The 15,854-nt window shown below is 38.3% G+C and overlaps 1 protein-coding gene across 4 annotated transcripts in view; it reads left to right on the forward strand.

Annotated features, from left to right (window-relative positions):
- Positions 1–15,854, forward strand: part of MAD1 (mitotic checkpoint family protein) — a 285,271-nt gene that overhangs the window by 207,505 nt on the left and 61,912 nt on the right. For 3 of the 4 annotated variants that reach the window (XM_089458864.1, XM_089458865.1, XM_089458863.1), the window contains exons 11-13: positions 1,835–1,997; positions 2,689–2,776; positions 2,890–2,959. In XM_089458864.1, coding sequence (XP_089314990.1) covers positions 1,835–1,997; positions 2,689–2,776; positions 2,890–2,959 — 321 coding nt within the window. Of the gene's footprint in view, positions 1–1,834; positions 2,036–2,688; positions 2,777–2,889; positions 2,963–15,854 lie in introns of those variants that run through there. The other variant, XR_016266807.1, reaches the window with a different exon arrangement.

The raw sequence follows: 15,854 nt of genomic DNA on the forward strand, positions 1-15,854 counted from the left end.
TTCAACTGATTCTCTAAGGTGACTCCTTCACCCATCATAGTGCTGCATCTCGTCCATTTGCTGCACCTTACCATGTAGTACCATCATGCTGCATCATGCATGATCATGCTGCTCATGATCTCATACATCACTGAGCTGCCCATACTTCATGCTGCCCATGATCTTCATCATGTTGCCCATACATCATGCTGCCTATTCCCCTCTCATTTCAGTGGTAAAAGATTCCACCCTAGTCAGAAATTTCTCTATACCTCTTCTGTTGATTAAACACATTGAAGAAGCTCTCTGTTTAGCTAAAAGGTTCAGTCTGGTCTTGGACAAAAGGGTTATGATCTGTGGTTGGAGGGAAAAATCTGAGGTCAGCAAAGCACAATTAAGGTCTGTTCCCAATCATAAACCTATCGGTGAAGATCCAGGTCATATCTGAAGTTGTTCTGGTCTAAATTCGGCCCTCCTAGGGTTTCAGATACAGGTCTGCAGGTCCACAGTTCCGCATGTCTTCAGTCCTGCAGTCCCACACGTCTGCAGTCCTGCAGTCCTGCAGGTTCAGAGTTCTGTACAACCAGAGTGCCAAACTTCTGTCTGGTACAGCCGTCTTTTTCTTTAAGCCTAGTGGACACTTCTAAGCTGTGGGTACCCTCAGGGTGGTGGCTGAGCTTACTGTAACTACTCTCAGACCAGCGAATTGATATAGGGCAGTCCAGGTTGTGTACAAGAGATCAGAGTAAAATAGTTATCAGTAGAACTCAGCTAGAATGGTTTTAAAATAGTGAAGCTGGTTAATTACATTTGCAAATAGCAGAATATTGGTGGAACATTGACTTGGATTCGAGGAATATCATATTGTGCATTTTACTGTTGTATTTTATATGAGGGAATGTTTGCTGTAGTGTGAATAAATAAATCTCTGTTTTATTGGGAACCCTAGTTTGAATAAGAACCCTAGGACGAAAAATTACCCTAGGATATTACAGGTGACAGAAAAATTTGGCCGGCAATATCCCATACTACGTTTGCTTTGAGGGAAAAGCAATTTTGAAGGAGAAAACAATGTTATGTACTTAAAATTAGGATATGAAATAGATATGTGTAATAGTAATGTCGATAAATGATTAAATAACATAATAATATAATAAATAAATAGAAAGACTCGACCTATCATTAATAGGAAAAACGCAACCCCTTTAGGTTATATTTATATTTAGGATCCACTCAATTAATTCATCATTTACTTTTATACATATATGATTATTTATTTATACGTTCTCCATTGTCGACCATTTTCAGCTGCTTATAGACATAAAATAAGGTCATTCTTTGTAGTCAGCTTATGCAAAAAAGTTAAAATCGGATGAGTTTAAGTAATATTTTGGTAATGCAATAACACATGATTTGGGAGTGATACTTTATTTTGCTAGGTTTCTCTGTAGTTTGAGAGGCACACAAGTAGGCTGTTTTGTTTATGTATAGACTATATGTGTATTGAGAAACATCTGTAGAATGGTATCTGATAAATGTGAATCATTGAAGGATGAAACATTGATCTACTTCCATTTTCTTTGCTTATATTGTCTAGATCTGTTTGTATGTAATAGATTGAGATATATGTACTGCTGTTTCTTTGGATTTGGTAATGCAACCTATATCTTCCTTTTCTGTTGATAAACTGTCTTATTATCAGACAATGTTGCAGACCTTAAGTGCATGTATACTGAATCACGCTATTGTTATTTCAGACGAGCTCATTCTGTTCTTTTTCACTCTTAAGTGGCAAGGAGTATATCATGGCAGTAAATACAATTTTTTATGTTCTTACAATTAAGTGTCATTGCAGCTTGGGTATGGTGATTTTAATGTTGCAACAACAAAGGTCTTGCGCATGGTGAATACCCTGGGGACAGATAACCAGACAAAGGACACAATAGAGTCTCTGCGAGCGGAACTACAGAGACTTCAGGCAAAGCTGCAAGTTAGTGAGGAGTTGAAAAACCAGTCTGGTAATGATTGACAAAAAACTTATACATGTTTTCGTAGAGTGAGTCCTTTCTTTTCCTTCTTCTTGGAACTCTTCTTGGTCATGATTCTTAGCAATTGTGTGACACAGTTTCATTGGAGTCCTAGAAGTATATATGATGGAAGGAATTTTCAGATAGGTTTAGTTGCAGCAAATTGCGACGTGTGTTAATGCTTGCTTTCAGTGCTCTGAATATTAAGCTTTATACAGTTGCCCGAGCATGATATCAAAGCTAGACTTGTTGTGTAGTTGGATATGGAATGATTGTGTTCAGGTGGCATATGAGATTACATTCAAGTGCGCTATTGGTAATGAACTGTTTGGTTTCGAGGCTATTACTGACAAATCATCAATCATGAATTAAATTATGATTTGTTTGATGGGTATGCAATTCAAGGCTGGATAAAGAATATGAACATACTCTGTTCCATCTTTACATCATTATCATTGTTAAAATACACTTTTTTCAGCGAGTCACTTGCATTGTGATTGACATTTTTTTGTGTGTACTTATGTGATGTGAAATACTGTTGTGAGACGTTTTGTGGTAATGTTCGTTGTTCTGCAGATCTTGTTATAGTGTTTTGTTATCTTCTTCATTGTTGGTAGTTATTTCTTTAAGTATGTTATAGTGTCTATACAATCTTGATATTTATTCTTATGATTGATTCCAGAGAGTGGTGATCTCGCTGATACTTTTATTTCTGAGACAGTAACTCAACTGAAAGCACAAATTGCAACCCTGGAAAAACGTGAAGAAAGGTTTTTCGTCTACCAATTGACCCTTTTTCCTTGGTCTTATTGTTCATTATTTATAACTTATTTGCTTATTGTGACAGTGAATTTATATATTGTTTGTCCAACTGATTGAGCAGGTATAAGAAGGTATTTGCAGAAAAAATTTCTGTTTTCAGGCTTGCATGCTGTGCACTTTTTGGTTACAAGGTAAAGTATCTCTAATTACACTCAAACCTTTGTGGAGGTCCGAGGTATACTTTTAGATTACATGATTCATATATTGATAGGTGACATTTTAATCTTTTAATATTTGATGTTCTTTGATACATAATCTGGTTTTTTCTTGTTTCCAAGTTCCAGTTATATCTCAAGTAGAAACATAGAAGCAGTTTAATTAAAGATTCTGTATTATGACATGGTAACATTGCTTATAAGTACCCTTATAAATTTAAAACTTTGTAATCGTACTTGTATTTTTTGGCCCATTGCATCTTCCATTATAGCCATTACACTAATTGCAGTGAGATTTGTCAATATGTGCTAATTCATACCACTTTTTTATCATTAATGTAATATAGGTTAACCTGTACTTGAATACTCAGCTTTGCTACCAGAATCATCTTATCCATTGTCTGAGAGTTTGAATAATGCCTATTCTATATCTGCATGCATTATCTCTCGGTGGTAGCCTGCTTTGTTAATCTAGAAGCCTTTGAGACTGCTATTGGCATAGTTGTTTGCATATCATTAGGTTCCACCTCCCTTCTTTAGGTTCAACTGACCACTGGTTCTCTGGGATTTGGCACCATACATCCTCATACTTGGGTAGGGCCCGGAACATGTCCCTAGGAGGTTGATGCCGCTAAAAGAATAAGGAAAAGCATATGATGGCTGTTGCACCCATTTTTTCAACATTCCAATGAAGCAAGATCCGAGGACTTCAAAGAAAATTTTCAAAGTCAAAATGTGATGTTCCAAACTTAAACAAACAGTGATATACAAAAGCAAATACGATTCATACACAGAAAAATTAAACGATCAGCAAATACGCAAATACACACCAGAAATGAGAACCAGCTGAGCCATTTTATTAATGGAATGGAGCAAGTACAGTAGTATGGAAAATGCACCTGGGCTTGCCTCAAGGGAAAGCTTGACAGAACCTAGGTGTCAAATAGTATTCTCAATGCTGGAAAGTAACTACTCCACTAATGCTCTGCGCTGTCTCCCAGTAACTACATTTGCTGGTTGGAAAGGAACTGCAAGAAACCCCGTCTCCAGTGCTCAGAAAATGTTGAAACTTTCAGCCACAAGCTCCTTGGCCAAAACCCACAAAAACCAAAAAGGGTTGAATCCAACCTCCCAAATTTGGCCTCCTCTATGGCCCACGCTCTCCAAACAACCCCAGAAATATGGCCTACAAGAGATGGCCACAAAGTCTTCCTGCAAGTTCTGAAAGGGAAGCAAACACCACTCCAAATATCTCCTCCAACCTCCACGACAAAGATTAGCCTCAAGGACTGATGCTCTACCCACCAAGTGAGCTCCCTATACTGCCTCTGTGCTGACCCAACTAGTGTGAAAGTCACACTATCAAGAAAGAAGCTCAATCAACTCCCAAACTCTCCCAAATGCTGACAATCCTCCCTAGCCTCCTCTCCGGAAAATCTCACATCAAAACTCCACCGCTAAGCACCACCAACAAACTCGACCTCTTCTCCACTACATCCTCTAGTAATACGCACCACCTGGAAGGAAATGCTACTGTTGGAAATCACAATGTGATTCTCCTCCTGAAGAAATGAAGAAACCCTTCCTAGGGTGGCACTCGAAGTCCCCCGAGGAAAGGGTGAGCTCTTCGCCTGAAGAACTCGTGCTAAACAGCTAGTGACTTGGCTAAGCAGCTCAAGCAACCAAAGAGAAATCGATATACTCCAGTGATGAATGAGAAGAGGAGAGTTGCCTTCCTTATATGGTTTTCATGGAGCACTTTTCCCTCCATTTCTTTCTCCCTCACTTAACCACCATCATGCAAAAGTTAACCCCTTCCATGCAAATCGAACTAGGGAGTGCGTAATTCCCTAGTGAGGGTGGCCCCCATGTGTAACTTAACTGAAAAACAAACATCTTCTCCTAAATCCAATCTCCTAATAAAATCGAATGGGTCCACTAACTCCAAAATTGGCCCTGTTGTCGCACAGATTGGCACGACAACGCTCGGATCGGGGGCTGTCACTCTGATCCCCGATCCCTCCGTTTAAGCCCGTTTCCCGCGGCTAAGGGGGGTAGACCCTGCGAGGTGATGAGACCAACTGTCGACCAGTTGGTTGGGAGACATGAGACACGATATGGAAAGCACTCGATGGATTTGATTAAATTAGCAGACCAGTGCCTTAAGATACTGATGTAGAAACGATTACTTTTTAAATGATATAGGAACATGAGCCATGAACAACAACCATCTATCATCAGCTAAATCACTATGCTTTTAAAACGACCAGAACGATATCCAGCAATTGAAAATTTTAAAAGATAAATGCTTTAAGCCACCACGAAAATTCTAAACCATTAACCAGATATCAATTCGTATCTCGACTCAGAATATTCAGCATGAAAGATATAGCATGATAATAACTGAATCTCGCAAAAATAATTTTCAAAATTTTTTTTTTTTTTTTTTTTTTTTAAATAAATTTTAAAGAATGAAATTTAAAAAAAAATTAATCTAAAACAAAACTAAGGCTAAAACAAAAACATTTTCTTTTTGATTTTTCATAACAACTTTAAAGCTATAATCTAAATAAAACAAAAAACTTAAAGAATTTAAACTAAAGCTAAACATTAAAATACAAATCTAAAAAATAAAAGAAAATCTAAAATCATTAAATCTAAAGAAATAAAAAAAAACTAAGTTAATGAAACTAAAGCCTAAGTCTAACATATATACATTTCTATGAAATAAAACTTTTAAACTAAAATAACCTACTCTTAACCCTTTTTTATTTTTTATTTAAAATTCAAATTTAAAAAAATAAAATCTAAAAGAAATGAAACTATGGTTACAAAATCTAAACCGTAACTATAACATATGTAAATAAAACAAAGCGAAACGAATCTATGCTAAAAATGAAATTGATTTTCCTTTTTTATTTTTATTTTTATTTTCTTTTATGCAATATACTACCATATGCTAACGCTAACATAACAAATGAAAAGGAAAACGTATTTTCGTTTTGCTGTTTGCAGGATTGATGGCGGAAAAACTTAACCACGCAGAAACTCAAATATGCAAAATGGAATTTCGATTTACCTGTTCCGGATTTGCCATTGCTTACCTGAGCGATTTTGGACGGGCTCCTTACTTGGCTGCCGACGTGACTACGATTCGACGCTGGCGTTTGAAGAATAAACTCACGTGGAGATTAACCTGAGCATTGTGCTTGGAAACGGTTTTGACTGAGATCAAAGCTGAGAAGATTTGCAGTGAATGATTTCGTTTTTTGGAAACGGATTTGCCGCCTGATCAAAATGTCAAAGGTTCATGAACCTTGCAGCTTGCACGCTGAATAGCCACAATACGATGAGATCAACTGAAAACCAGATCCGCAGGCCTTGTGGACGGCACGTTTTTTTTTTTTAGGAAGATGCGTGGGTCGATTTTGAAACGCTGGTGAAATGGTTTCGACGCACAAAAGATTGCCACGTACAGCCCAGCGTGTGAAGCACCATTTGCATGATAAGCTGAGCTCGCTTCTGCCTGCAGATGACCTCGAAGGAAAAACCCTAAACGTTTGCAGGACTACACAATTCTCCCAACGGCATCCATTTGCGATTTTACAGGTGAGGACGGCAGGACGTGGCTGTTGTCTGGAGGTCCAATAAGACCCCAAGGTATACGTTGAAGATTAAACGCCAGAAAGTGCCCACAAAAACGGCCAACTCATGACCCAGCAACCAAAGAATGCATCACATTGGAATCTGCTGGTTATGCACAGTGTGTCGACGTGTCAACCTTGATGGCGATCCTGCAAATTGCAAAAAAAAAAAAAAGACAAAACCCTAATAAAAACTGTACAAAAATTTGAAACCCTAGATCAGAAAAATTCGAAACCCTAGAACAGCTTAATAATTTACAGATCTTGGCCCCTTAACTGCCAGATTTAACAATAAGAGCAGAAATATTTTCAGAAAACAATTTAAATGTAAAATGCTCCAGAAGACCCTGCATGCATTCAAAAATTTTTTTTTGAATGATAAGCCCGGGATCAAGAACTCGCTGGGCTCTTTCAGAAAACACAACTCGGGAGTTGGCTGGTTCAGCCGAGAACTTCCCCTAACGCCCAGTAATCTGAAAAAAGGATTTCCTGCACAACTTAAAATCAACCATCAACGTAGAAGGAGAAAACAATAGTGAAACCCTGATCAAATGGAGATACCTGCCAATGTATTTCAGAATCTAAACTATCATTCAAACCCCAAAGATCAGACAAGATACCTGTGCCTAGATCAATCTTCGTTAAGCTACCATTAATGGCTGAAAATAAAATTATGCAGAACAAATAGAACAATCTTACAGCACTTTCAGAAGAGTAACACCAGCAAGATTTTTAACCCCAAAGTCTTCTTTATTGCACAAAAAATGAATTACAAGAGAGCTTCTTCAGTCTTAGACTCACAGATCGAATGATCTCAAATGACTCCCTAAGACCCTATATAAAGGAAATGATCCTAACGGCTAGTTCAAGTGATCCATGTAGAAATGATCTCGACCGTTGATGAGGATCAAGACATCTCTTGATCTCATCCGTCGATTTATTAACTTAAAATATTATTATTTTATTAGTTAGGGTTTTTGCTTGATTTTTTAATTTTTTTATTATTTTTCATTATTTTATTATTTTTATTCATTTTTAAAATTTTTTAATTCATTTTAAAATGGATCACTGAACTAAACCTTCGGAAACATCACCTAGGACCTAGGACTTAGGACTCATGAGGGGATTTAAAACATTTCTCGACCCTCAGGACACATTACATCATGACTTTTACAAAATTACATCTTAAGGGACAAGCCCATTTAATACAGACCCTCACACAACACCCAGCTCTGCGACACAACGATAATCTAGCAGATCGACACACTAGGATTCTCCTAAAGTTCTAATGACAAAATCAATCCCGGCTTTGGGGTCAGGTTTGAAGGAAAACTCTGCCGATCCGTGGATCGGTGAGACAAAAAACCTTCCGGGACGTAGATTATCATCAGAAAGTTAGGTCCACCTAGGCAAAATACATACATGACTCATGTCTGCTAAGATTATTTACAATTAATACATGCAGACTGGGTTTACAAAAAAGAACAAGCTGCTGATGATGGCAGGATGGCACGGACATGCTGATCAGGGGCTGCTTCTTTCTGTCGAGAAAAACGGGGTGCACTGCATGGGTAGTTGACCAGTAGAGGTCAACATCTGGCTCTACTTGGGGACACGTTGCTGCTTGCAGGAATGTGAGAATCCAGAATCTGCATCCATACAACACAAAAATAAGTAGCGTCCATCCATAAATCAGCATATACATTAAGCACAGGAAAGATAAAAGCTCTTCATTTATTAACTATCTAATAACATGAAAAGTAAATCTAATCCTAAAACAGAAATGAAATGCTGAAAAGACAAGGAGTAGAGTTAGAAATACAATACAAAAATGCCTCACGGCATCAGATGTGTTCAATATAGTGCATACTGAGCATTTGCCTGCTTTCAGGCAAATCTGTCGGCTGCTTGTCGGATGTGCCGTGTCCAATTTTGCATATGGTAGGACTCTTTCCTATCCGAAAATCAAGCTGCTCACGCCCGTCTGATGTATCAAATCTTCGTCTTATCTTCTTTCTCCTGCACCTTTTCTTTCTGGCTGGTTGAATTACTGATGACCTGGTACTTTCTGTTTCAAAACTATCAGATGAAGTATGTAAGATATGCGTGCTATGTCTTTCTTTATCTTGCATCTGATCTTTATCATTCTTAAGTCTGTCTGGATCACCCTCAATCAACCATCTTTCAATCGAATCAACAACCTCCCAATAATAAGATGAATCTTGTTGCAACAAATGAGAAGGCTCCTGATCTGTTGATGTTCCCTGGTTTCTCTCATTTTCCAATTGTTGAAACCTTTGAACCTGCATTCTAATGGCATCCATCTGTCTAGAGTGTTCAACCTTTATATCACTGATTTGTCTGGCATGGTATTCGTGCATGTTTTTTATTACTTTAACATTTCCTTCCTTTATGTTCATCAAGCAGTGCTGTATGGAATTTATTTCTTCTCTGTGATTTGCTTGTATGTCAGCCAACTGATTGTTATGATTGAATGTCATGATAGTCATTTCCTCATCCATAGTGAATAACTTATTTTGCATAGAGTCAATTTCCCTATCATGATCAGCTTTCATGGTCACCATATTTTCCTCTAAGACTGACATCTTGCTATGCATGTTTCCAATTTCTGTTTCATATTTAGTTTTTATGGCCTCAATTTCCTTAGCATGCTGATTTTGCGTGACCTCAATCTCTCTATTACGTTTCTCCAGGTGAGTGCATAAAGTCTTCACATCATTGACATAATTAGTTTGATTGATTTCCATATTTCTTACCAGCATCATTAGATCTTGTATAATTTGCTTTTGCTCTTCTTTTTCATTGTCATTTGTCCCTGATTTTTCACTATCATGAACTTGATCTGCAATATTTTCGGTGGATGACACATTTTGACATGAAGAATCGTCCTGGGATCTTTCAGCTGGACCTCCTATCAAATTACTTACATTCTGTTGCACAATTTTGGAGGAAGAAGGCAAGCTGTTTGGATAACCATATCTATCTTCAAAAGCATTGATAATATCAGCCAAAGAAGAGAAAGAATCCTTAGGAAAATTGTTAAACCAATTCAAAGCATCATCTTCTAAAGAAAGGACAAATAGACGCATTTTGATATCACCATGATGAAACTGAGGGGGTCTGCAATATATGATCATGAAGCGAATAAACAAGTCAAGATGCCTTTTAGCAGCGATTGGATCACCATCTGAAAAAATAGGCAATTCAGGAAGGGCCTCCTCCGGAAAATCATGGAGACGGTGAGTAAAACGACATGGTTTAAACGAATAATCCATGATGAACAATAAGGGATGATAGAACTAGATCTTTGCTCAAGAAAATCAAAAGATGAAAGAAGTGGAGTCGCCACTTGAACAACAAGTCTGATTCTAAGATCCGAGAAGCAATCAACAACAGATATGCGGTAGGCTTCTTGTCTGGGAAAAATAAGAAAGTGGAGTCGCCACCCAGACAGGAAACAAACCCAAGAGGTACTGCTGATACGTGATGAAAAGATGCCAAAATATTGAATCTGCCAGCTCAACCGAGAGATGAGAAAGATGAGAAGATGAATGATTGAAAGTCGTTGAAACACCAAGGACAGAAAAACTCTGTCCCCGGCAACGGCGCCAAAAAATGTTGTCGCACAGATTGGCACGACAACGCTCGGATCGGGGGCTGTCACTCTGATCCCCGATCCCTCCGTTTAAGCCCGTTTCCCGCGGCTAAGGGGGGTAGACCCTGCGAGGTGATGAGACCAACTGTCGACCAGTTGGTTGGGAGACATGAGACACGATATGGAAAGCACTCGATGGATTTGATTAAATTAGCAGACCAGTGCCTTAAGATACTGATGTAGAAACGATTACTTTTTAAATGATATAGGAACATGAGCCATGAACAACAACCATCTATCATCAGCTAAATCACTATGCTTTTAAAACGACCAGAACGATATCCAGCAATTGAAAATTTTAAAAGATAAATGCTTTAAGCCACCACGAAAATTCTAAACCATTAACCAGATATCAATTCGTATCTCGACTCAGAATATTCAGCATGAAAGATATAGCATGATAATAACTGAATCTCGCAAAAATAATTTTCAATTTTTTTTTTTTTTTTTTTTTTTTTTTTTTTAAATAAATTTTAAAGAATGAAATTTAAAAAAAAATTAATCTAAAACAAAACTAAGGCTAAAACAAAAACATTTTCTTTTTGATTTTTCATAACAACTTTAAAGCTATAATCTAAATAAAACAAAAAACTTAAAGAATTTAAACTAAAGCTAAACATTAAAATACAAATCTAAAAAATAAAAGAAAATCTAAAATCATTAAATCTAAAGAAATAAAAAAAAACTAAGTTAATGAAACTAAAGCCTAAGTCTAACATATATACATTTCTATGAAATAAAACTTTTAAACTAAAATAACCTACTCTTAACCCTTTTTTATTTTTTATTTAAAATTCAAATTTAAAAAAATAAAATCTAAAAGAAATGAAACTATGGTTACAAAATCTAAACCGTAACTATAACATATGTAAATAAAACAAAGCGAAACGAATCTATGCTAAAAATGAAATTGATTTTCCTTTTTTATTTTTATTTTTATTTTCTTTTATGCAATATACTACCATATGCTAACGCTAACATAACAAATGAAAAGGAAAACGTATTTTCGTTTTGCTGTTTGCAGGATTGATGGCGGAAAAACTTAACCACGCAGAAACTCAAATATGCAAAATGGAATTTCGATTTACCTGTTCCGGATTTGCCATTGCTTACCTGAGCGATTTTGGACGGGCTCCTTACCTGGCTGCCGACGTGACTACGATTCGACGCTGGCGTTTGAAGAATAAACTCACGTGGAGATTAACCTGAGCATTGTGCTTGGAAACGGTTTTGACTGAGATCAAAGCTGAGAAGATTTGCAGTGAATGATTTCGTTTTTTGGAAACGGATTTGCCGCCTGATCAAAATGTCAAAGGTTCATGAACCTTGCAGCCTGCACGCTGAATAGCCACAATACGATGAGATCAACTGAAAACCAGATCCGCAGGCCTTGTGGACGGCACGTTTTTTTTTTTTAGGAAGATGCGTGGGTCGATTTTGAAACGCTGGTGAAATGGTTTCGACGCACAAAAGATTGCCACGTACAGCCCAGCGTGTGAAGCACCATTTGCATGATAAGCTGAGCTCGCTTCTGCCTGCAGATGACCTCGAAGGAAAAACCCTAAACGTTTGCAGGACTACACAATTCTCCCAACGGCATCCATTTGCGATTTTACAGGTGAGGACGGCAGGACGTGGCTGTTGTCTGGAGGTCCAATAAGACCCCAAGGTATACGTTGAAGATTAAACGCCAGAAAGTGCCCACAAAAACGGCCAACTCATGACCCAGCAACCAAAGAATGCATCACATTGGAATCTGCTGGTTATGCACAGTGTGTCGACGTGTCAACCTTGATGGCGATCCTGCAAATTGCAAAAAAAAAAAAAAAAAGACAAAACCCTAATAAAAACTGTACAAAAATTTGAAACCCTAGATCAGAAAAATTCGAAACCCTAGAACAGCTTAATAATTTACAGATCTTGGCCCCTTAACTGCCAGATTTAACAATAAGAGCAGAAATATTTTCAGAAAACAATTTAAATGTAAAATGCTCCAGAAGACCCTGCATGCATTCAAAAATTTTTTTTTGAATGATAAGCCCGGGATCAAGAACTCGCTGGGCTCTTTCAGAAAACACAACTCGGGAGTTGGCTGGTTCAGCCGAGAACTTCCCCTAATGCCCAGTAATCTGAAAAAAGGATTTCCTGCACAACTTAAAATCAACCATCAACGTAGAAGGAGAAAACAATAGTGAAACCCTGATCAAATGGAGATACCTGCCAATGTATTTCAGAATCTAAACTATCATTCAAACCCCAAAGATCAGACAAGATACCTGTGCCTAGATCAATCTTCGTTAAGCTACCATTAATGGCTGAAAATAAAATTATGCAGAACAAATAGAACAATCTTACAGCACTTTCAGAAGAGTAACACCAGCAAGATTTTTAACCCCAAAGTCTTCTTTATTGCACAAAAAATGAATTACAAGAGAGCTTCTTCAGTCTTAGACTCACAGATCGAATGATCTCAAATGACTCCCTAAGACCCTATATAAAGGAAATGATCCTAACGGCTAGTTCAAGTGATCCATGTAGAAATGATCTCGACCGTTGATGAGGATCAAGACATCTCTTGATCTCATCCGTCGATTTATTAACTTAAAATATTATTATTTTATTAGTTAGGGTTTTTGCTTGATTTTTTAATTTTTTTATTATTTTTCATTATTTTATTATTTTTATTCATTTTTAAAATTTTTTAATTCATTTTAAAATGGATCACTGAACTAAACCTTCGGAAACATCACCTAGGACCTAGGACTTAGGACTCATGAGGGGATTTAAAACATTTCTCGACCCTCAGGACACATTACATCATGACTTTTACAAAATTACATCTTAAGGGACAAGCCCATTTAATACAGACCCTCACACAACACCCAGCTCTGCGACACAACGATAATCTAGCAGATCGACACACTAGGATTCTCCTAAAGTTCTAATGACAAAATCAATCCCGGCTTTGGGGTCAGGTTTGAAGGAAAACTCTGTCGATCCGTGGATCGGTGAGACAAAAAACCTTCCGGGACGTAGATTATCATCAGAAAGTTAGGTCCACCTAGGCAAAATACATACATGACTCATGTCTGCTAAGATTATTTACAATTAATACATGCAGACTGGGTTTACAAAAAAGAACAAGCTGCTGATGATGGCAGGATGGCACGGACATGCTGATCAGGGGCTGCTTCTTTCTGTCGAGAAAAACGGGGTGCACTGCATGGGTAGTTGACCAGTAGAGGTCAACAGGCCCCATAATACAAAAATTAATCTTGTTCCAAAATAATTTAGGAAGGGACATGACAATCCTGCCCTCCCAAATGTTGCTTGTCCCCAAGCAACTTCAATGCTGGATGCTCAAGAATGTGCTCTCCCTCCCAAGTGGCATCCTCATCCAGTAAATTCTTCCATTGCACCAAATACTCTCTGATGATCCTGCTTCTGAGCTTCCTTTCCCTGGTCTCCAAGATGGCTTCTGGCTCTAGGATCAAATGCCCCTCATCATCAAGTGGAGGCAACTCCATGACTGCTGTAACCTGCTGCCCCAACACCCTCTTGAGGCATGACACATGAAAGATGTTATGAATCCTGCTCCCTGGTGGTAGCTCCAACTCGTAAGCCACCTCTCCAACCCTCCTGTTCACTCTGTACAACCCAAAGAATCTTGGTTGCAACTTTTCGATCCCCTTCTGCTTTAGTGTGGATTGTCGGTATGGTTGCAATCGAAGATAGACCAAGTCTCCCTCCTCGAAATACCTCTCTACTTGATGTTGATCAACATACATCTTCTGCTGGTTCTAGGTTGTCTGTAAGTTATCCTTAAGAGCCTTGAGGATATCTTTGCTCTCTAGGATCCAATCCTTGGCCTTTGGGGCCTTGCTATCTCCAAAAATAATATCAGCAAAAGACAAAGCATCATAACTGTTAGTGTCAGTCTTTGCAGCCTTCCTACAGTGATCAAATGTGCTCTTACATAGTGATTTTGAAGTTTCAAGGTCAAATTTTGTCATTTCAGTGAGTCTTCAAGCAAAATTTGGTCACTAGGCATTAGGTTTAGGGTTTGCCCAAATGTCAGTCCATGTCACCATTCAGCTGAGTTTATCATCATTCGTAGGGTTGTCATTATCATGTCAGTGTCTAATGAGTCATTTTACACCTTGTTCATGCTTCAGTTGCACCTAGGCAAGGTCATTTCCCTCTCCTAGGGTTTTGAAGCCAATTTCTCTTGGACGGTCAAATCATCGGAAAAACTTGTATCCAGATGTTCATACACCTTCCCCTATCCTTAAAGTACCTTATCAAACACTTCCCATCCCTTAGATCTGCCAAATTCCTCATTTTTTCACAAACCCTAGTTTCTAGCTACAACCTGGCAATTTTCTAGGTTTGACCTGTGTTTTGCCCTTTTCGACCCCTTCCCCTCACTCAATCTCTGAGATTCCACTTTTCCCTGCTTCCTAACATCCCTCCCTACTTCCAAAAATTTCCCCAAGAATTTAGAAGCCCCCCTATCCCCTTCATTTCGCTCCATTTCGACAAAATTCCTTGTTTCACACATCGGGACAAGTCGCACTCAAATGATGTTCCAGAGCAATAAAAGATGAATTTTGCAAAACTGAGAGAGGTTTTTGTCCACAACATTCCAAGGAAGAAAAACCTCCTTCACTTTTTACACAGGTGTCATGGTTTGAGAGAAATGTCAAAAATACCGGCGAGAACGAAGGTGCTCCAAGGATGGTTGGCCAAAGCACAAAAACGAAGGAAAACGCCCGATCCACTCCAAATTTTGGCCAAAGCCTCTTTGACTGAGCATGGTACTTAATTGGGGACTCCCAGCCCAAATTTCAAGAAATTTGGAGAAAATTTTGTCATTTGTGAATTTTTTGGGAATTTTACAGGTTTTGGCCGTTGGAGTGGTCTCACCCCCCGCGCGACCACTCGGGAGGATTGCTCAGAATCACAAAAAGTTGACATTTTTGGAAAGGGCATGCAAAAACTAGAATTACCTATACTTGGGGTCAACTTGATTTTGAGATTTGGGCCTCCAAAAGCTCAAAATACATCAAAATTTTGACTTTCTGCCCACTTTTTGAGTTGCAGAAAGTGACCTTGGGAGAATTGACTTTTGAGGGGTCAGATCAACTCCAAATCCAGAAATTCCACTTGGGATGGAAAGTAGACACACAGAGCTTTCCAATGAGCCATCTTGCACTTGATTTGGACCACTGGAACCCACTCAAAAAGTGCTGCAAAGGGGCGCGACCACTTGAGCAGGGGGCGCGACCACTCGAGCTAAAATTGCCAGTTTTGACTTTTCAGGCCTGCAAACTCTGTTTTTACCTTGGTTGATCATTTGTACCTGTAAATGATGGATGTATGGATAATTTTCATGGCACATTGATAGATTTAATCTCTCTTAACCCTTCTAGAAGCTTCCTTGATGTAAATAGTGAATATTTAATGCATGGATGAGTTAGCTAAGTTTTAGAGGCAAGTTGTTTTGACTTCCTATTATCTAGTGCTTAGTTTAGAATTAGTTCAAACTGCT

Source organism: Pinus tabuliformis, chromosome 7 (assembly GCF_031772625.1).
Source record: "Pinus tabuliformis cultivar Carrire ecotype Pingquan chromosome 7, CPIR1, whole genome shotgun sequence".
Classification (NCBI taxonomy): Eukaryota; Viridiplantae; Streptophyta; class Pinopsida; order Pinales; family Pinaceae; genus Pinus; species Pinus tabuliformis.